Here is a 23,594-nt window from a genome sequence, read left to right on the forward strand (position 1 = left end):
ATGTCAGCAACTTGTTTTTGTGTTTCACTCATTTAAAACATCTTGCAGCAAAAAAAATTAGATGTGACAAGAAATTAATCCACATTGCAATCTAATTATTGTTGGAATTATGGGAAAAACGTAAGATGTCTAAAATATTTAATTGTGAGAAGTGCCTATTAAGCTAACTTTGGAGTGAACTTATAAGATTTTTAAACAATTGTGCTGGGTTTGAGGTGCCTAAATAGCTAGAAGACTGTGATTTTCTCTTTCAAGGATATACATAGAGTACACAAAACTAAATTCTCTACTTTTTACAATCCAGACCAGGGTCTGGTCAGAGAATCTTCTTACTGCCATTGCAGGGGCACAGGGAAAAGGGCTTTTTCCCATGTAGGCTGGAGAGGGAAGGTGAGTTAGGGAACCCAAACTCCCAGAAGGGTTGGCAGAGCTGGGGCTGCTGTGCTGAGCCACTCCTCCTGCCAGCCTGGATGCAGTGGGAGGGGTGGTGCCTCATCCACATGGTGAAGTCTCAGTTTTCAGGAAGTGTTTACACAGAAACTGATAACAGCTGAAAAAACTTGGCTTTATATTTTAAATTTCATTTAACTATCTCACATTGTCTCACTAAACCAGCTCTGTGACAGATGACCATTTCTGGCAATGTTGTTTGGGGCATCTACAAGAGGATCAAAAGCCTGTAAATATTTGTTTAAACGCCCTTCTACTAACACAATCTGCTGTTGTGTGTTTTTGTATTAAGCTGCAGCAAGGCAAAAAGGAATTGCTTGCCCAGGAGACTCTCCAGAGAGTTTGCCAAAAAATTACAGACTGAGCCAATCTGTGGAAACCAAAGTGAACTGTCATGAGCACAACTATTGGCATAACAAAGTCATCCCTTATTCACTATGGTTGAGTAACTCAGATGTAATATGGAAATGAAAAAATTTTGCTCAGTTCCTATTTGGGAAGTTACCTATCAGCTGTAATGATACAAAATCGAACAAGAAATGGAAGTATAGAAATAACAATTACTAAAAACTGATAAATTCTTTCTGTAATGTGTGACATGCAGTGCAGGGTTTAAGCTTAACTCATTGAATACACTTCTCTCTGGCAAGTCAATGCTTTGAGGGCATCTGGGGCTGTGAAGGTTGTCTCTCCTAGTAAAAGCACCCTTGGATTATTACTATTCACACAAAGTTCAACAAGGAAGGAGTGAAGGCAGAAGGAAGGGCAGAAACACTCAATACCCTGCTCTTTCCCAGCCCCTCACTTCCTCAACATGACCCCAGCTCCTGAGCTCTGGCCTGGCCTCCCTGCCCCCAGTCCCCATGGACTGACTGAGGGCACCTCCCCATCCCTCCCCCTGCCCCTCTCAGGTGGTGGTCAGGTCTGCCCCACCCTGTCCACAGTCTGAGGTGAAGAATCTGCCTGATGTGGCTGCAGCTCTGAGGCTCCCAGGGGCTTTCCTGGGTCTCCCTCCCCTTTCCCTGCCCCGTGCAGCTGCAGGCACATCTGCCCCATCAGGCAGGGGCTGCTGTCTCCCATGCCAGCTGTGTAGGGCTGGGCTGGCATCCAGTGCTTCCTCCTGGGCTGGAAGTGCCCCATGGAACACCAGTTCAGCAGTTCCAATTCCTTTCCTGTCCAATCACACTAGCAGCAAAAATCATCATACAAGGTCTGTTTTGTTGTTTTGGTTTCTTTTTTTTTCCTCTTCATATTTTTTACAGAGATTTCAAAATTGTGGCCAATATTTTACAGCACTGATGATTTGCTCATTACCAAATGATTTGGTAACTTCCACATTGTCTTTAGTCACTTAATTAGGTCGAGTATATCACATTTTGAAGAAAAATTAATGGAAATTATTTGCATCTGTATTAAAAGTTGGATGTAGTACAAGACTCCAAAAGAAGGGGTGATGAATCTTTCCTTGTTTTTGGCAAGACAATGTAGCTAGCACTAGGGAAATTCAGAAACTCATTGCTTTGTGCCTGTCTTAGATGCTGATGCTTGTGAGAAATTCTTACAAAGACTATGAGAGTAATTATGGTTTTAATGATTGACTATAGCCAGTTTTCACAAATGGAAAGGGCTACCAGAGGTGGAGGCAAGAGAAAATATGGGATTTGGGCTGTTCTATGATTTCACCCTCATACCACTGATCTAAATGGCAGTCTTCTTTCATCAAGAGGTCATTAGGTCAACCAAGTGGTTAAGTTCCTAGTAGCTTAATTTGTGTCAAGGGAACTGCATGTTTGTACAATCCATCTGAGAATACCATCAGGTCCCACATGCTTTCAGAAAAATTTTGCACTTATTTAACTTGGTGTGGAGTAAGAGTAGATTCTCGTCATTAGTGCAATTAATTCAAATATATATCATTATAATCTTCAGCAGCATTCACCTATTCAGAAGCATGCTCTCTATTTTGTGCACATAACTTCCCTTGACATTAACAGGAGGGGATAATAGACATGGAAATGTAAAGAGAGGTTAATACTCTTCCCTGTGACCTTCCCAGAGACATCATATTTTCTCAAGCTGACCTCTCATTATGCTGAAAACTGCAAAGAAAAAACCCCACGGTTTCTGTTGCTTTTTTTGTTCACTTCAGAGACTACAGAATCTGCCCTAAGTACATTCTGTTAATAATTATTTTGAATGTATTCTAAAAATCCACATCATTCCCAAAGAGGGGGAAAACACAAAAGAAACCCCAGTTGGTGAGGGAGGACAATGTGCAACATTATAAGCAGTGCTGGAGCTGCCTGCCGTGATTGCCACTCAGAGACAAAAATCATTCCTCACACTTTGAGACAAAAGTAAATGGCAGTTAGCAATGTTAAGAACCCCTGTGGAAATAAGATGAAATGAGACGAGGCTTCCAGACCTGTGAGAAAAATCAATCTGATGGAAAATTGACAAACTTGTTTAACGTGTCGGCACAAGATCCGAGAGCTGACCCGTAGAGACCTCCACTTAGGCATACCGTGAAGTTACTGTCAGTTCTCTTAATCTGTTCAATTACACAACAGGATCTCAAAGGGGACTTTTTACCAAACATCACTTTAAATTAACTTTTCTCCTTCGTGTTTTAAACTTGCAGTCTTTCCCTCCTCTTTGCAGCAACATGGGTAAATTATTAAAAGCCCATTTGCTTGTCAGTGTAAATGCTACAGAAAGATCAGTTTAAAATTTTGATTGGAAATAGAGAAGGTTTGTGAGGTTAAAAAAGAGAAAAATGTTCATCTTGCTACATGTCACAAAATGAATCTCCATGATAATTTCTCTGAGGCAAAGGTCTATTGTTTTTCTAGTTTAGGGGATGAAAAAATGGTAGCAAAAAGTGGCACACCATAATTTTTTATTCTATTAGGAACATGAAACTGTGCCACTTTTCACAGCCACAGGCCACAAAGTGAAGTAAAGTATTCAAAATGGAAGATATACTACTGTACTGAACTGACCCTTAATGTCTTTTTCTTTCCTTGAGGAAGTGGAGTGGGAATAGGATAGGAAGGGAAGATGCTAAATAATGCAAAGGATGAAAGAAATTTAACTTTGAAGATAGGTAGAGCAAAATTTAAGAGGGAGAGATGGAAGTGCAGATGGCCATAGAAGAGAATTTGTGATTTTCAGTCTTCATTATTGTATTAAATGCACCATTGAAATAAAAAATTAATTTTCTCCCAAATCTGTTATATTTGAAGTGAAGGACTCTGAAACTGAGCAGAAAGAGCAGCAGGAATGTGGCCTATCAATTATACTCAAGTGCCAAGACTCATTGAGATTGATGGGTGTTACAGCACAAGTGCCCAGAAATATTATTTAATAGGTTAGTTTTCCCCAAATGCATTCTGTTAACCAGCAAGCCCAAAGAGAATGTGACAGTAGCCACAGTTGTGTGTCTGCTCTTGGAGCAGGCATGGATCATGTGATGTATCTTGCTGCTGAGGTGTCTTGTTCTTGTTGATTGCAGTGGAATGAGGCTCTGTACCAGGTTCTTTGTTGGTTTTCCATTTTATAGTTTGATCTTTCTATAGAACAGATTGAAGGTGAGAGATCAACATTCATTTTATATAGTAAGGAATGAAGAATGACACACCAACATGAATGATAGTGAATTTTTTTTTAGGGGGGGTGGTGGGAAGTACACATGGAGAAGAAATGGCATCTAGGAAGAGTGCAGAAACAAACATTGGGTTTATTTCATTCAGAAGGGACTAAGTGATTTTCTACCATTCTTGTTAGAACATGCTGGGGGAAGAAGGCTTACTTCTGTAACCATTTAAAATACAAAAGACATCAAATTCTGAAGGTCTCTTGTTAGCTTTGCTGGAATATATTTTTGCAGTGTTGACTGCTCTTCATAAAACAAAATACAACCAACTGCTTGAATAGATAGCACTTTAAAAGGTTCTGTCTTGATTAATACTGTGTTCTTGGTTTGAAGATTTAAGGCAAAGGTTAACTGTAATTTACATTAAACACCTACTTTATAATCATGTCTGCACTGTTATCAGAGATAGCTCTGTTTCAGCAGTGAAATAAGTTCTAAATGCTTTCTGTTGTATAAGCCACTGTTAATGCTTATTGGAAACTTGTTATAAAGTAGTATTAACTCTTTTCTCACTTTCTGACTGACCTGAGAAAGACCTTGTTGCTCTTTTCACCACCCAGAACTTTATACAAGCTATGTTTCTCACAGGCTTAAAAAAGTTCAGTCTCCTCAGAGTCTGCAGAATTTGATGTAACACAGGTTAGACTCAACATTAGACAACCTGTGTTTGTAGATTTTTAGATAGGTCCTCAACTCAGACTATCTAACTTAAAAGGGAAAATTCTGATCTAGGGAGACAGAGGTCAGTTTTAGCTGACTGACTCAGTGTAACTGAGGCCAAGGGGTCCCAAATCCATATCTCCATTTCGAATGTTTAGCCCTCAGCAACTCCCTCAAGCCTGATCCCTCGATCCAAGAGCAGAGCTGCACATTATGGCTGATTTCCAGCTGCTAGCTCCTGTCTGTTGCTTACTTGGAGACTACAGTAGGTAACACAATTTTCAGAGATGCCCTCTGTGTCTGTAGGCACTCTTATTTAAGAGAATAAATGCAAAGTTTGCTCGAGGTTAGAAGGGTAGCAGCTCTACTCTTTCATGGAAGCTTTAGGTAGATCTTAATGCTTTGTGACTTCAGCTACAAAGGAGATTTAGTATTACTGAGTATTAGTATTGCTGCTAGTACAAATGTTGATATTGAGTTCTTAGTACTTAACACTAAAATATCTTCTAATCAAAGGGTCAAGAACAAGGTGCAACTAATATGATAAATCTCATTAACTCATATGTAAGAACATAGATCACTATAAAGACAATGAAGTGGCCTCCAAACCATGTTTTAGCTAACTGATACAAAAATGCTAGTGCAGTATCAATGGTTTTAGAAGTGAGTTTAACTGAATCTTGAAGACTGTGGTTAAAAAAAATGTGTCAGGGGTAACTCTAGGGAAGTCAACATATTAAAAAACAGTCCTTGAAATGTAGCTGTTAGGCTGGTAGTTTTGCAGACATCCTGAAAAGGAGCACAGTCTATATATCACTGGTTTCTTATTTATTTCTTATTTATTTCACTTGTGTTTTCTGTCAGGGGAAAACACTTTTCCCTTTATCAGACAGCATCAAACATGGGGAGGGAAGGGCAGATGTACATGCAGCAAGGAAGTCCTTATTTTTTGCTTTTATTGATGCAAGCTTGACTTTCAAGAGAGAAGTTCCTGCAGCCTTTATCATAACAGTGTGTGGTCACCTCCTGTTAAATTTCCAATATGCCCCAATGACTTACCTAAATGCAGAGGCTTTTGAAATTCTTACCCTTTCTCTTATACCTGTGGTTCTTGTCTACTATATCCTGATGAGGCAAAGAGTTATGCTTTAGTCGCTATCAGTATCAAGGGTGCAGACTTTTTGTTTGTTTGTTTGTTTGTGGTTTATTTGTTTGCTTCCCATTCATCTATTTTTCTGATTCCCACATGTTCACACTATGGCAATACAATTTTATCCTCTCCTAGGCATAAAGGGCAATTTCCCAGACTAGAAACAGAGATGTGCTGATCTTACAGAAAATTTATCTTTCTCTATTGTTGCCATTGCCACTTCCCAAATCTATTCTGTCATGTTGGCAAAGATTCTGCACAGATCCTAACCAAGGCATCTTTGTTTCTGCTGAGTACCAGATCTTATCCTTATGCTATGATTCATTGGACTGTAGAACATTACATACAAAGGTGAGAAAAATAAGTTTCTGAGTGCTGGTAATAATTCCAGTATTTAACAGCTGTCTGTATTTGTTCAACTCTACCTCTGCTAAAGAGATTTCCATCCATGGAAGACTTATCAAAATACTTAATTTTTCAGAGGCAAATTTCTTGAGCTTAATTTACTGCACATCCTTGCTGTGGAATAGTTCTCAGTCCTTTGCAGATGCAAAGTCACAGAGAATTGCCTGGATATATATGATTTTACATGCCTTGCAGATAGCTCAGAGATGCAATTGGAAAATCTAGCTCTCACAGACAGCTGGGAATTTGTGGCAGTCCCTGAAGGACTTTGCATCCATAAACTAATGACTGGATTACACTGATCCATAAATGCGTTTTTCTCCTATCTCTGGCTAATGCAATACAAGTAGTCTTCCTGCTGTTAACTGTTTCCTGAAGCCACACACAAGAGAACATACAGGATATGGAATATATTCAAACAGAAAGGTCAACGGGTCATTTTCTCTTTATGCTAGCAAAAGAACTTCAATATCTATAGTGCTGCAGAAAAAACTAAATGCAGAAATATTCCTTAATTTAAGTTCTGTGTTCAGGAAATTTTGCTAAAAAGACCCTGGAGGGGATTAGTCACTAAGTCTGGTCTAGAGCAGGAAAGCTCAACTCATGAACATGGTGATAAAGCTGCAGGTTTTTTTGCCAGCAGTTTCCTGCTGTGTAAGAATCCAGGAACCCTCATGGTGGTGTTGCCTCCTCAGCACTGTACCCTCTGTCAGCCTGGCTCAGAACTTTGGGTGCCTTGTCCCATCCTTGACTGCCTGGCAGCCAGGGAGAGAGACAGGAGGGACCTGTGTGTTGAGGGTGCAGCTGGCCCATGGCTTCTGGCTGGATGAGGGGTTTCCCTGGCCTCTGCTCCACTGGAAGGCTGGAAAGGGCTGGAAAGGGCTGGAAAGGGCTGCTGCCCTGCACAGGGTGAGTGAGACTTGGAGTTCTGGGGCACAGTACTGGGCAGGAGCAGGGCTGGGAGCTGGGACCCAAGACACTGAGAAGCAGCTTCTGATAGACAACCACGTCCTGCAAATGACGGATGAGCCGTGGGGCTATGTCTGTGTGAGCAGATTGAACTTGCCCAGGGCAGCTCTCTACTGCGGGGGCTGACAGACACAGGACAACTCATGCCTGTGCCATTCAATCTTCCTGCCCTCAGGAAGCCACAGCTGCCTCCAGAGAACCTAAGGAAATGGATATTGGGCATCATTAGCACTGAACTGTTTTAGAGCCACAAAGTCAGAGGCCAGGAGCATTCCAGTGATAACCAGAATGACCCGAGAGTCCAGCAGCGCTCCTGGCACAGCTCTTGCTACCAGAAGTGCTCCCACAGAAACTAATGCTATGTCCTGGAAAAAACAGTACCTAGTCAAGGCAACTTCTAATGAACAAACCCTTCCAGTGTTACTGTTGAGAAGATCATGAAGGCATTTGGACTTTGGACTTTTCAAACTTCTGCAGGGTCATTAAAAAGTAATTTTGCTTTAGCTACAACCTTTTTGGTTGCTATTAAAGATTTCCAGGTTTATTTGCTCCCTAATCAGGAAGCAAATCTTTGTTTTGTTTCTCTTCAGGAAACTTATTTTTTTCTATTTTTAAGCTTTCTCATCAACCTCAATATTTGAACATTTGAAAGACATTTGAAAGACTCAAGCAAAGGTGATTAACATTCACCACATTTGTTTCTCATTTGTCTCCAAGGAAAGAAGGATATGAAGCATTTTGCTTTGTGTATAAATATTACTGCCTATTTTAGAGAAAAAAATATCCATCCCTTACAGCAGAGTTTAGTTTATATTGCTTCAGAGACCATGACTCACACAACGTGGTCCGGAGAGATGACCAGAGATTAAAACAACAGCACAAAGACAACCTTTTAGTCCTTCAAAAGTAAGAACAGAGATGTTGATCTTGGTTCAAGGAGAAGCCAAAGCAAGGCACCTGGGACAAGTTAACCGTGTGCACTGGGAGTTGGTGCTGATGAGAATGTTCTTGCAGCTTTCTCTAAAAGTTTTTATTTTGAAAACACCAAAGGCTGTAGCAGTTTGCAATAGGATACATGATAAAAGCATGAGATTATGAAATTTTCAGCCCAGAAGTCTTTATAACTTCACAGTAGCTGGAAATGCCCAATAATCCTCATTGCAAAATTTTTCATATTAAGACTTTTAATGTTCATTTAAGCACAAACACTCTTCATCGGCTATATATTGAAAGATCTGCCCAAATATTGAAGAGGAAACAGTTCATTTTGCTGTTTTTGTTGATTTTGCTCCCAAATAAATTTGAAACATAACCCATGAGTAAAACTTTATAAAGCTGACACACTTGGATTTACCTTATAGAATCCTGACAGCCTTTATAAAAACCTAACCCTAATTTAAACATAAATTAAAGAATTTTTGCCTCAGTTTCTTTTTGACAGATATAGCTATGCTACCTTTTTTCAGATTGTGCAAGTATCTCCACTTGAGCAACCACAGTTGCAATGCTGTGTGTGATTCAACCATTTTATTTGTGTTAATCTGAGCCTAATGCAGACAAAGATCAAGAGGAGTATCTGAAGTTTTTTACAGTTCTTCAGCAACTCATGAAATCTATGATGATTGCATCTGTGGAAAATACATGCAAGGAGCCTAGCACAGGAAGGCTTTTTAGAAAACAAGACTTGGAAATATATAAGACTCCATCAAATATGAGTCACAAAATCTGACCGTGTACCTACCCTGTTTAGATTGGCAAAGCACAGCTATTATCATCAAGAATTATTCGGTTTTCCTGTGGTGCCAATCTATGGTAGATTCCACATGACCAGACTTGGAGCTTCTCCCATGGTGTCTGTGGTTTGAAAAAACAGCTTCACAACTCTGCTTCTAAGTGTACCAGAATTAAAAATAAAAGGGGGAAAGCTGTCAGAAAAAAAATTACACGAGGCAAGTTAACATTGCTTTAAATATTTTATTGTAATGTTTTATTGTAATGGATCTGCTTTAAATGGATCTGCTTTAAAGTGACTCTCTTAATATGGGGTTTCATAAATAAGCAATATAAACCCTCACCTGCTTTAAAATACAAATCTGAACATTTACAAGGTCAGGTATCATCACATTCTTTCCATGCATGCTCTTACCATTGTTCTTTTGCAATGCATTATTTTGTTATGAACCATTTCTTTAACAGGAGGGTGGTCAAACAGTGGAACAGGCTTCCTGGGCAGATGATCAATGCCCCAAATCTGTCAGTGTTCAAGAAACATTTGGATGCTGCCCTTTCTTGGTCAGTGCTGTCAGACAGTTGGACTAGTTGGTCACTGCAGGTGTCTTCCAACAGAAATACTGTATCCTTTCCTATCCTAATTATCTACTAGATGTAACAGTCCTTTTCCTTTCCTTGTTCAAGATCCCATGACCTGAAGAAAGCTTGTATTGGGCTTCTGTTTTCCTAAAACCATTGTGTATGTGACCTGCTGCTTCTCTTGATTTTGCTCCTGTCAACACCACAATTCATGAAGCATCAGCAAGACCATATTTATCTTGATAATCTGGGTGGACATCATTGAGTTCATTGAGGAACCCAGCTGAAAAAAATCAACTGTTTGTTCTTAGTAGAGTTCATTTTCTCATTTAAAAGGGATTACAGCTTGTTTTCACAGGATCAAACAATACCTTGGGTTGGACCAGGCCTTAAAGATCCGTCTGACACTGGCAGAGACCAGGTTGCTCAGAACTCTGTCTTGACTTTGATGTCCCCTTGATGGGGCATTCACAGCTGCTCTGGCCAACCTGTTCTAGTGCTTCACTGCCCTCACAGTAAAGATTTTCTTCCTTGTATCTAATCTAAACCTACTCTTCTTCAGTTTGAAACTATTACCCTTGACTTGTCACTACATGATCCTGTAAAAAGTTCTCAATCTTTTTTGTGTGCTCCCTTCAGGTAATGGAAGGCCAGATCTACCTCATCCTGAAGCTTTCCTTTTTTTCTGGTTGAGCAATCCTAATTCTCTCAGCCTTCCTCAAAGCAGAGGTGCTCCTGGTGGCCTCCTCTGGACTTACTCCAACAGGTCCATGTCCATCCTTTCCCAGGGAGTGTGAGAGACCAAAATGTTAAAGGTTAGTGACTCTATCAGCCACTGGCAAAAGCAAGGGATTTGCTGGGGGCAGATTTGTACCCCCAACTAAATGGGGGAGGAGAGTTTTCAGGTGTGTAGTGGCAAAATCTCTGATCTGTCTAAGAACAGCCAAGGTGCAGAAGGGGTGAGCCAGTGGAGGATGACCACAACAAACCAACCTTTGTTTGGCAGCAAGCTGGGTTTTTGAGCCAGGTAACAGAGAAGGCTGATAAAAAGCACATCATGTGAAGTGGGATAACATTTTACCCTGCCACATCCTCCCCTGCACAACTGGTTCAGGTGTAAAACTCCCACCTGGGGTATCAGGACATTCACAGGTAAGCCTGAAGATACTTATCCCATCTGATGGGGCATAACTGGTTGAACTACACAGTTTTGATATTTTTAAGAGAAATACACTATGTCCCTGTTCAAAGATTACTACAATATTCCTAGTACTACACAGAGCACCTGCTAAGAAGGAGGTATGCCATCTTGGAATTGGCATTTCACTAAATTTTCCACTAATCTGGGAGCCTGGACAAAGTGTCTTTGAATCTGCACGAGGAACATCCAGTGTCCATTCCCCCTGGTGAGACAAATTGCACGAGAACACACCTCTCCACATAGCCTTCAGGTGGTGAGACACGGGTGCAATAATCACCAGGTGAACTATGTGAGTTTAAGCCTTAAATACACTTGGAATTAAAATGTGAATGACTGAAAATAAACATTATCTGTCTCTCTCCTAAAACTACCTACCCCTTAATTAAAACACTTCAGAGCCTTTCTGCAGGCTGAACAAACCCATCCATGAAATGTTTCTGGTAAGAAAAGTGCTGAGACACAGGTTACCTTATCTTAACAGCAGATTCCCACAAAGAGTTTTAAGGAAAAAAAGGTAATTTTTTTTTTTAGTAAAGTAGGCCTTTAGGACCTAGGGAAACCAGAAGCTACCTATGAGTTTTTAAGTTCAGTCTAAGTTTTGCATAGGAGAAAACAGGAGTAATTTTTATTTTCACAAGAAGCAGTAGCTTTTCTTCTACCAGGCTATATTTCCCCTGCACAACATATCAAAGATTAACCAGTGTGTACTATTATTTATTCCTCTAAAACTACTTTGGAAACTGATTAAATAAGGAAATTAAGGAACTATCTGTGTCAACACTGCAATTAGAAAAATGTATTTCCATCTAGAGTTCTTACACCACATAAACTAAAATTAATTAGTCACGGTGAGATCTATGGATTAGTATGTTCATAAAACTGAGAGATGAATAGTCAGTAAAAGACAAAACTACTGGAAGTGACTTAAACAACAGAAGTAAAAAGAGATTACCAACGAGACCCATAAAATTTAGGAAGTCTGTACAGTTACAATACATTTGAGATTGAAAAAGATCTCTGGATGTCATCAGTTAAACTCTGTCAATCACATAAAGGCCAGTTTACTAAGGATCATGTGAGTTCTATCTATTCAACAATGGAGATTTCAGACTCTCTGTTAGTACAGGCTAAGTGCAGTTAGCAGCACAGATAAACAGAAAACATCACATCTTTATTTCAAAAGTTTATTGCAAGATCAAAGGTTTCACAAAAAAATAGAAACTTACAAATTGTGTAAATAGTTTTAATGCACTCATAAAGAGACATTAAAAGAAAATTGACTAAGATTCTGTACTATATCTGTAATATAATTCACTGACTTCATTCGTAAAATATTGTTGCCATTTTTGAGTAAATAAACAGCATAGCATTACACATGTTCACAAGTATTTACCACTTATTTTAAACAAAATCTTTACGATATATTTTTTCCACAGAAATTAGTTCATCCCCATTTTGAAAAGTCTAATAATAAAACATTCAACATCCTCACGGGAAGTAACGTGAGCTGATGTTTCTGTTGTAAAAAATTATGCTATGGAAATCAACAAAGAGCTTTACAGAGTTATACAGCCATACTAAACAAGCTTCTATGTTATGCTGCATTAGGCCTTCTGGATTAGCAAAACATTTTGACAATAATGACAACTTTTCAGCTGAAGCTTAAGCATTTCATAGTTTGGATTAAAATGTTGTAACCTTTGAAAAACAAATATCCAGTGTTACACACCTGACAACATTCTTCACCAAGTGGTAATACTCTAAAAGTTAAAGCAACTCCAAATTGAATCTGCAATGTCTGTATTTTCACAATTCCCTGCTAAAATTTAACTCCTTAGAATGCAATGTGTGAGAGTGAACAAAAAGGCTGTGTGGTACTTGGTTGTGACTTGGGGTTAAGCCATAACAGTCCCACAAAGGAAATTAATAATTTTATGTGTTAAATTTGGGTATTTCTTTGCACACACTGTATTAAGAAGCATCTGACACCTATGATGGAGCTCATCATAGTGTTTAGTGGCCTTCTCAAGGTAAGTACTATTTGCATTGTAAAATCCATTCTAAAATAAAACCACACAGGAAATGAGAGAGATCCTGTTATTGACATATTTCCATTCATCTGAATTTTCCAATTCATCTACAGAACAGCATAGTCAGAGAGGACAAGTTCATTTACAATAGACAGTAAATCTTTTTAGCCAAATACAATAAGCATCACCAACTTATTTCTGATAGTTGGTGTATTGAGTTATTCTTTGTCTTCATGAAGTACAGCTGGTAAGCACTGTTACTCATTATTAAAATTTCAAGGTGGAAAGATTTTTAATATAACTACAGCTTCTTATATTTAAAGAAATAAAAGATGAGAAAATGGTAAATCACTGTAGATTTTCTTATTACTCTGTATCATAAACACTTTAGTAAATAAAAAGCAACAAGTTAGTTCCCAGTTTAAATACAGGACTCTGTTGATCAGCTGCACTGAGTTACCATTTACAGATCAAAGGAAACACACATGACCATGGCAAAGTAAACAGAGGAAAACAAGCTTAACATCTATAACTCAACTATCCAGAGAACTAGTAGGAACCCACTTCAAGAAATTTGCCAAAGGCTTTTATATCTTTTATGCAAACAAAACCACAATGCATTTCTAAAGTTTTGCTTCAATATTTGTACTTAGTTGCACAGTACGTTAAAGTCAGTGTACAGCTTTTGCCATTTTACTGTAACCTCTGTAAACTCACAACTATATTGCATCATATGAAAGGTTATAAACCCTTCAATCCCCATTAGATCTACTGAATGCAGCAGAGTGGAACATGTTGGTACAGAAGGTTAGGAGCCAGAAGACATATTGGGTGTCCAGCCCATTTGATAAGCCCGCTCCAGCGTTCTCTTGCAATCTTGCAGCACAGTGCTGAAGGTTATATGTGGATATTGCTGCACCAGCTGCTCCACTGTGGCCTCATTCACCTGCAACAGAAGAACAGAACCTGTGATGTGCAGAAAGTGAATGAAAGGGGTAACATTAGGCAAACTAGAACAATGGGCAAACTTTGGACTCCTGGGTGGGCTTGCAGGATGGGGCTCCTCACCAGGTCTGGGTGCACTTATCACAAAATAAATATATGGAATGTAATGTCTGGTTAGAGAATGATTAAAAAAAAACCAAAATCAAACCCCATGATTTGATTTCATTGTAAAGGAAGAAGTATAACCATCTCATTTAAATAAATGCTGTCCAGAGTAACAGATTTCTAACTTGAAATAGAAGCAATTTACTCTAAGTTGCTCAAGTAGACATACATTTTAAAAGGTGAGATTTTTTTGGCTTTGGAAAATGAAAATGGATTCAGGTACACTTATGGAGATATTTAAAACTGCTAAATAGTAACTCCACAATTTATTAAAATGAATTTGCACTGTATGGTTGCTATCAACAAGTCTGAAATGAAAAATAATAGAAAACATATGGGGAAAAAAATATTCTATGTTGCATGTAGATCAATTACTCCTCAATATATCCCTTTTCCAAAAGGTAAAAGTCCTGCATGTCTTCACATACATCACTAGTAGAAGATTTTATTTTAGCCTTTTTTTGTGAGGATAACACTGCAGAGTTAATTAAAACATCCAAGGTGGTTTGGTGTGGGATGCCCCTCTTAAATTTAAGACATCAAAGTTAGCATCTTTATTCTTCATAAGACAAGGTAATCAGAAAAACCCAGATAAACCTAACAACTTTACAACTGTACTGCTGCAAGGGGATTAATTTTTCAGTTATTTTAAAGATGATTGCAATTCCTATCACAGAGGTAAAAAGTTTTTTTCAGCCTTTAGACAAATAAAAGATTAACCTGAGAACCATGACTTCTAGTTGGTTCTCTTTGAAATCTTTGCTGAGCAGTTGGGCATTTTAAAGTGCATTGATACTACAGCTACTGAACCACCTACATTGTAAAACTGATGGAACTGTTTGTTTTCTCCCCTTAGTGCTTCACATTCGAGGCCAAAAGTAAAAAGTCAGACTGCAACGTTTACTACCATTACAAAGATCTGTCTTGCGAATAATATTTTAAAGCATGGTAACCACAGTATCTAATAATATTTTTGTCCTTAAAAGATAACAAGGAGAGCTTCCTTCTGAACAGTGATTGCACCCAATGACAAGGATAAATGAAAAGTTTAATATCCACTTCTTCTACTTTGATAATAGAAATACTCAATCTTCATTGGAAGTTTCATCTAGCTGAGACTGACTTGGATAGAAAACTGGTTTAACTTCACAGCACAAACTGTACTTCTCTGGCAAATTGCTATGTTACAGTAACATCTTTCAGTGCTGAAAAACAAGAAGTGACTTTTAATAAATCAAAATGAAATCAGAGATAGCACAAGTCCCCAATAATATTTGATATTTACAGCTGAATACATACTTGCAAACTGTAAGCTACAATTCACAGAAATGTGTGCTTGGAAGGAAGAACCCCTAAAGTAGCAGTAATTTGCTACTTTATGCCTATCCAAAAAATAATCAAAAGTCTCTTTTCATTAGAGTTATGCTGCAGAGACCCACAGCAGAATCTATCATGTTGTCAGAAACTTCTCTTAATGGTTAACTCAGTCACAAAAAAGAGGCTTACAATCAACAGCTGCTTATTTTTCTCTTTCTTAATGGGAAACTTGAAGAAGATACGTTATTTATCTACTAGATGGCTGCAAAAATTACTAGTACATAGAAGTTAATATGATTTAGCACTTACCTGTTGGGCATTATTTGTTAGATTAGCATGGATATTATGGCTTTAGATCTAGTGTCATATGCATATTTTCTGTTATAAGAAAGCAAGGCAAATTCATTACAAAGATGACATTCACACATAGGAAAGTAGTAAATGCTCTCCATGTTCTGGTGTATTGCACCAGAAGGTACAGTCTAGCTAGGTTTAAGCTGATGTGTTCACAACCAGGCTAACTTAGGCATGGCCCATGACACTCAGGAAGGTGGATGTAACAATGGTATCTTTTAGTCTTAAAACCTATGAAGAAATCTGTGGTAAACCACCTTGTGCTAACTGCTTGGCCTAGGGTTGTTTTTTTTTTGAGACAATTATTACTAGATAAAATAACATTTTATGGAAATTGTTGCTATTTACTATTAATACTTTACTAAAAAAAAGAAGGAAGCTTTAGTCATCAAGTGCCAAATACAGTTACAAAATAAACATGAATATGAAGATGGCAGATACAATCATTGCAAAAGTGCCACTGACAAAAACAGCTGTTTTATGACCAAAGTCTGAAGAGTAGAAGCTTTTCTCCATTCTTTACTGAAGTATTAAATAAGTATTTTAAATTGTTAGTTTGATCCTAGACAACAACTTGTGTTATGACTTGTTAAATTGCTGTAAAACAGACAAATCTTATAGATATTTGGAACTATAGCATTTACAGGAAGAAATTACTTAGAGTTTGAACTTTTTAACTTTGAGTTAAAAATTATGCCAAACTAAATTCAATGTAAGATTATACAACAAAAGAAGTACAAAAAAATTTGGCAGTGGGAAAAGCAACCTGGATCCAGAGATGAGAAAAAATTATTCCCTATCAGAAGATTTTGATATCTTTTCTTTACCATGAGCGAAGTCAGGTCAGACACTAAAACAGTGAAAAAGTTTTAGTATTTAAAACTCTCCATATTATTGGCCTAAAACTGCACTTTCTGAAAAATAGGAAAAAGAGAATTAAGATTCTATTCAGTTAATGAATGTGAAAAGTAATATCTAAGTCAACTTTGTTAGTATTCTTGTCATCATTTCCCTAGTGGTAGGATTAAGATGAAAAGAAGTCTTATGACCAGTCATTAGAACACAAGCTTCTGTCTTTTTCTTAAGATCAGCCTGGCTGGCGATAAAACAAAAGTACCGAATGTCATTCCCAAAATAAGTTCATTACACAAACAAAGCAATTTTCCATTCTGAGCTTAAACATTCTTGTTCAATGAATGAAAACTAAAAATCTCCACATCTTAATATGCTGTAAAATGCTATTATTTTTCTTTCACAGAACTTCCATTAATCTTCATCTTCTGAGTTGTCAAAAGAAAGACTACTGTCTGCAGATAAACTACCTAAATTATCTAATACATAATCATTCATCTGAATTTGAATAGCTCTTCAATTATATTTTAACATGTAATGAAAGAATTCAGCCTGCATAATTAAGAATGGAAGCAATAGGTTTGTGCAAATCCTGGTCATCAAACAGAAGAAAAAAATAACAACAAAGACTGGTTTGAAAAATATTTTTTCTTTCTGAAATAAAAATTTATTCCAGGCCAAGAAATAGATTGAAAAAAAGCCAAAAAGGAGAAGATGGGTTACAGAAAATGGCAAGACCAAGTGGTATCATCTCCCTTTAACTCAATTAGAGCAATTATCTAGAAGTCATAATTTTGAATACCTTTTGCCTAAAGAATCTGAACACATATTGCCTATTTTCCAGAAGAATGTACTTGACTTTGTGACAAAAGTTATCTGGGATAGGACCTCCCTAATTTCTTCTTCATGTAAAGAGAGATGAGAGAGCAGAGAGTATTTAAATATTATCAGTGCTAAAGAACATTTCTCATGTGATAATTAGGCGTTCACCTTGGAAAGAAGAACAAGAATACCCTTCTAGTCCACATGAAATGGAACACTGGCAAAAGGGTTTTGAGAGTGCCTCTTTGGAGAACTTTCATCATCACTGTGCTCTGTACACACAAAATGTGGACACAGAGCACCTTCAGAAATTTCTGTTATGCCATCCTCCACAAGTTTTCATGAAAAATTAAAAATGCAAGCAAGAATAATTATTAGGCAATTTTATTTTTTTTTCCTTTTAAATGTGCTTTGGTGCTTTTAAATGTCATTTGGTTCTAGTGATAATTTCAGCATTGTTTTCTTTAACTTCTAGATTCTAAAATTAGGAATTTCTAAACAAAGGATTTTTTTAAAGCCTTATTTTCTTTATACTCCTACAACCGATCTTATTAAAGTCAAATCATTAATTCAAGTTTTCCTAATCCTGCTAAGGTAAATTAGCAGTTACATTTGAAACCATCAGCCAAACTAAGTACTTCTTTTTTATGAGACTGATACCTCCACTCACAGCTTAGGAACAGAAACAGAGGTATAGGGGCTTTCTATAAACAGGACTTTCTTAGTTACTTCTCCTTAGCTGTTATATCCTGGAAATCCTCTCTGGGATTGGATACTCTTTCACTTATTTGCCAATAATTGTAGGATATCCTACTGATCTCCAGACTTCCTCTTACAGGTGCATCAGGGTCAGTCTTAGAATGCAGTTCTAACTCTAAAACGATGAAAATGTGCCAAGAATGTCTGTGTTGTGTTATCTAGAGAAACACTGAAAAGCAAGAGTAGAGTCATCCCCTGAACTGCAAGTTTTATGCAGCTCTATACAGTGTATGAGCATTCAATGTTAATCTAAAGAGTTTGATTGGTCTTTTTCAATAACAAAACCCAAAACATCTTAATGACTTCAATTTAATGACCAACTCATTGATAATTGAAAAGAAAAAGTTATCTCCATTCCAAGTTAATAATTGAAACCAATAAGCAGTTATATAAATAAAAAAGCTAAAGCTTGAAAAACTGAATTAGTGCAAAGGTACATTGCTGGAACTTAATATAAAAAACTGCTTGTGTCCCTCAGACTACCATTAAGGGATGATAGCTGAAATAATTTCTGCATAGTATCTAACTTAGCCCTTGGAAGGGCACTGGCTGGCTGATTTCTGAGGACAACACAGGTTGGTATCTACATAACTTTATAGATCACTCATTAATAGAAAATAACAGACTCATTTATTATACTCTGATTCAGCAATATCTGCTGAGAAAGGCATTAATAATACATAGAACTGCTAGCTTAATCTGGGAAATCTAGTACTTGCTAAGAATTTTAGGGAAATATTAGCAGGTGAGAGGTAACATTCAGACCAAAAGATTTTTAGTTAGGTTAGAAAAATAGCATAAGTTTTATCATTACATTTCTACAAAAAAAGAATCACAAAATCAACTTCACACAGAAGAAATGCAAATAGATTTCTCCCCAAAGGGCTTTCTTACAATACTGTTGGCATTTTTACTTATGGAGTGGTATTGCAACATTAGGGCTATGAAATTTTTGTGCTCTTCTCTCTCAGTACACAGAGCAGTATTGCATGAAAGCCAAATTTGTATGCAATGGTCAAAGAAAAGAATTTATAGTCATTGTGGGTATCCATAATGATGGATTTGGAAAACACTTTATGTTCCTATTTCTCTAATGTTTTACTGAAAAATCCAATATATACACACTTTGAGTTATAAACAAAACATTTTCATACAGTTTTTCTCTTCTCTAAGTTGTATTTTGCCTTCTCAAGTGTCTTATAAAAAGTGTACTTTGATTTTTTTTTTTCTGCTAATAGTTGAATGAATTATATTCTCAGGTGGCCCAATTATAACTGTTGCCTGTAGCCATAACAAAATTAAAGATTTCTGGAAACGTTTTGTGTGAAGTGCACTTGATCAGTTAAGGCAGACATATTCCACTGAGTTTCAGTGGCTGCCCTTATGCCCAGGGGCAGAACCCTTGTTTAGGACTTTAACAAAATAACAGCACTACCAATATTAGCACAATATCCTCTAGTCCAAATGAAGTCCCTTACGATTTGAGAAAAGAATGTATTTTTACTCAGAGGATGCTGTTATTGAAAAAAAAGAAGAAAAATAATCACATATACACACACATACAAACACTGCATTTGTAGACTCATAAATAGTGAAATCAGCAAAGTATAGTCTGATGTCCTATTATAATCGTGACATTTGACAACTTAATTATGTTAAACCTTAGCAGTTAATTACTCATTTATATTTCTAATGGGAAAGAAGTAGGCAAACAGAAATATTTGCAACCTTTTCTGCCATGTGAATTGAAATAAATGGAATACACAAATCTTCTAATATTCCATGGTAGCACTTCTGGAAGGACTTCAGAAAGTGTGGCAAGGTTGCTTGTGGAGTGTATCTACTTTACAGTTCTTGTTTAAATCCCACCTGAAAAGAATGAAACTTATTGTTGTGGCTTTTTTCTCATGTGAGCGCTACTGCCTCAAACTGCCAGTCTACTGCAAACTAGCAACACCCATTTCAGATCTCTGTGAGTATGCAGTTTTCTGCAACACACTATTTTTTATTGAAGTCGTGTAAGTAACAAAAGTTTCACTCTCAATTCTCTTTGCTTATTGTGAGGGTTTATTTTTCTATTCAATCAGAGAAACCATTTTAAAGGAGCTCTTCAGTTTGGCTGGTTAATTGATTTGCTAATTCTGCCCATTTCATCATATGAACTTACAGACTCCACCTATAGAATATTTTCAGATTAAAAAAACTGCCAGTACTATACACATTTCAAAATGTTTGTTCTTCTAAAAATTGCAGTTAGTAAAGACCCAGATACAGTAAAATGGCAGTGGTAATTTATATAGTGACAAATATTCTTTCAGAGATTACTTTCTGCCTCTTGAATTAATAACACTGAATATTTTCCTTCCTATTTGACTACATTAACAATAATTTGAGCACATTACTGTAGTACCTGTCAAAATGATGGCATATAAACCTAACAGCAGTATTTCTCAAAATTGTATTGAGAAGTATTTCTCAAAAGTTGCTAGCCAGCAAAAATAACTGGATGTTCCAGGGAGCAATACTTCTAAAATAATTTCTTCCTTTTAAAATTTTTATTCATAAAAATGCTGACCAGTTCACACTGCATTCTTCTTTAATAGCTGGCCTCATGATGATTCTGAACTGTTGATCAGCACCTGAGGGCCCATCTTTCTACTGCAGAATGACACGGTCAAGTGAGTGCTTTTTAAAAACAAGTTTGTTTTAAAACAAATTTCATTAACTCTGGAAAATTCCATCTTCAGCCCAGTGCCATGGAACTATTGCAGAGGTATCAGCTTGAAAGATAAAAATCTTTTAACAAAGAAACAGTTAAACTAGGAGAGCAATATCTTTAGCTTGTATAAAAATTCTTTTTTTATGTGTTTTAGCAGATGCTTTCGTTTACACACATAATGGATCTGTTATCCTGGTTAGCTAGGGGGAAAAAGCCAAAAGCAGCATTGTTCAGACTTTTTAAATTGTTGTATTGAAAACCAAAGTGAAATAAATCCTATTCTTCTTTTGTTGTGGGATAGCTGTGGTTTCCTTCTAATGGGATTCACAGATCTCATGAATCTAAAATCTTTATTATTCATAGAGAGATGTATCAATTGCAGCTCCTACATTATACATTTAAAAATTTAAAAAATACAGCAATTCCTTTTAAATATGCAGCAATGTACTTGAACAAATTATAGTAATTTAAGAGAAAAAAAGGGCTACAGAATTTTTCTTTAAGAGAAGGATTGGATATTTTCACTTCTCTTCAAATCACAAAACCATAATTTCAAATCTCAAAATGAACCCCTTGTAATATAAAAGAAGAAATGGCAGCAATTTGGCAGGTTTTCTGATCAGGCTAATGATAGCATTTTCTGAAAGTGGAAGGCAAATTGCTGTGATAATTATATTAAAACAAGCCATGGCTCTGTATTCCCACTATTCTGCCATTGATTAAGAATAGTTTAGCTCAAAAATATATTTGAAACTGAAAGATGTGTCTCCAGAACCTAGGATATATAAAAGGGCTAATGCACTTACCTTCAGTCGCAGACTAGCTATGTAAATTAAAAGCTTGTGAGTGATGGATAAAAATGTTTCTCTTAAACAACAGGGGTTGCATTCCTGTTAGGCTAATGATTTGCAGTCTTCATTGAATGTGTATTTACAAATATTTGTAAAACAGGTTTTGTAAAAGGATAAAGAGAAAAATCATATTAAAAATCCACATATTGTCTAAAAATCTTATTCTTACTTAAAATGCAAATGATTTCTTAATTGATCATGTTTATTTTCAGGGATTATCTATTTTTCTTCCTCTCTCTGGTAACATAAAATAATTTGGCATTTTTTCAGTTGTACTGACCACCAACTTCTAATATCTCAGCAAAACTAGAATAGGAAATATATGCCACAATTTATCTGAGAAAGTCATCTGGAATAAGCTACAGGCTTTCAAAAGTATTTTCATGAAAAGCAACCTTGTCTTTTTTGAGAAATTCATCTCGAAAAATAGAAAGAAAAAAGCAAGGCAAAAAATAAAAAGAAAAAAAGAAGAAAGCAAGGAATAAAGGCCAACATGATTTATTAACTAAGTTGTGTATCCTTTCGCAGCCAACTTTGTTGGATTCACTTTATTTCATTCACACAGAGTGGTGAATATTGAATTTTGTGGCCTCTGTTTTTCAGTGTCATTTTTCTGCCAATTTTCCCAAGAAATGTCTCTGGCATTTACATGGGAGCACTGCTGATAACCACTACAAATTGTACCACAGTTATAAGAAAAGGATCTTGAAATATGAAAATTATGTGTGAGAAAAGTTGAAGGAAGGTTATTGTAACACATTGTTCAACCAGTCAAGCTATCACCCAGGAAAAAACCCCAAAAAAACCCAACAAATTTTTAGTCCCTATTTCCCAGTTGATACCCAGGCATTTTCCCCAAGGGTAAAGATTTCAAGATGCCGCTATTTAAAGCTGTTTCACTTCTTTTGAGAGCACAAGAAAGAAGTGCTATAAAGACATCTTTCAAATGAATTCTAGTAATAAATAGTATAGAGAACATCACCCTTTTCCTCTATTTTTTAAAAATATGAAATACAAAATATACTAAAATAATTAGTTCATTACTTAGAAGTAAATAGATTCTAGATCAGATTGATGGTAAGAATGTACAGTTCACTGTGTTCAGAAAGAAAAGCCTGAAATGTGCATTTAAATCTTTTATTCTGATGTAGGCATCATTTTATGCCCTTAGGATGCAAGTAAAGCTCTTAGAAATTCTGATGTCAGTGTTTGTGGGAGGAAAGAAAGCATCCTGCAACTGCCCACACCTTTCTCAAGGTACTTAAAGTAATTAAAGGAAAGGTTCAATTATCTTTAAAATATCCTATTTCCTAAGCTGTGATAAAAAATACAGAGCTACAATTAAAATTTGGATGGAAGAACAGATAGTCATGTTCTCTTTCTGCTGTGGGGAACTAACCTGAAGTGAATTTAATATAACCCCTTACTATGCTTTTCATGGTGTTTATCAGGGTGACAAACCAAGAGCTGCTGTGCCCCCTGAGCAGCAGCAACCCACCATGTGCTCCCACACAGCCACATCAATCCTAAAACACAAGCTTGGGCTGCAGCCCCCAGCAGCACAGCACTCCTCTGTGCAGAGGCACAGGGAGTTTGTGGTTCCACCCTGCTCCCAGAGCACTGTGAAGGGGTGACATGAAGGAACAAGCCTGACTCGCTGCCCCTGTGTGCAGCATGGTGCAAACACAGGCAGTACCCCTGGAATGCAAAACAGAAATGCCTTCTCTTTCATGCCCTTTCCAATTACAAACCTCTAAAATCCTGCTTAGGCCTCAAGTAACTACTGATTTTATCTGTAACTGCTTTCAAAAGAAACTCAGAATGACAACATTTTCTTTCTATGGAACTCATGACTTGTGCTGTCCTGAGTCCAGTCCTTAGTGCTGCCTGGTGCCTGCACAGACAAACAAATACCCATATACACAAAAATTCATTTGCACAGTTAACACCCTGTCCTGTGAGAGAGATAAGAAGGGGGAT

At 37.0% G+C, this 23,594-nt stretch overlaps 1 protein-coding gene across 1 annotated transcript in view; it reads right to left on the reverse strand.

The window, feature by feature from the left end:
- Positions 1–9,249: 9,249 nt before the first annotated feature.
- FBXL17 (F-box and leucine rich repeat protein 17) overlaps positions 9,250–23,594 on the reverse strand; it is a 264,652-nt gene continuing 250,307 nt past the window's right edge. Inside the window, exon 9 of the mRNA XM_056513952.1 lies at positions 9,250–13,776. Coding sequence (XP_056369927.1) covers positions 13,639–13,776 — 138 coding nt within the window. The 3' untranslated portion in view covers positions 9,250–13,638. The remainder of the gene's footprint in view (positions 13,777–23,594) is intronic.

Source organism: Oenanthe melanoleuca, chromosome Z (assembly GCF_029582105.1).
Source record: "Oenanthe melanoleuca isolate GR-GAL-2019-014 chromosome Z, OMel1.0, whole genome shotgun sequence".
Lineage (NCBI taxonomy): Eukaryota > Metazoa > Chordata > Aves > Passeriformes > Muscicapidae > Oenanthe > Oenanthe melanoleuca.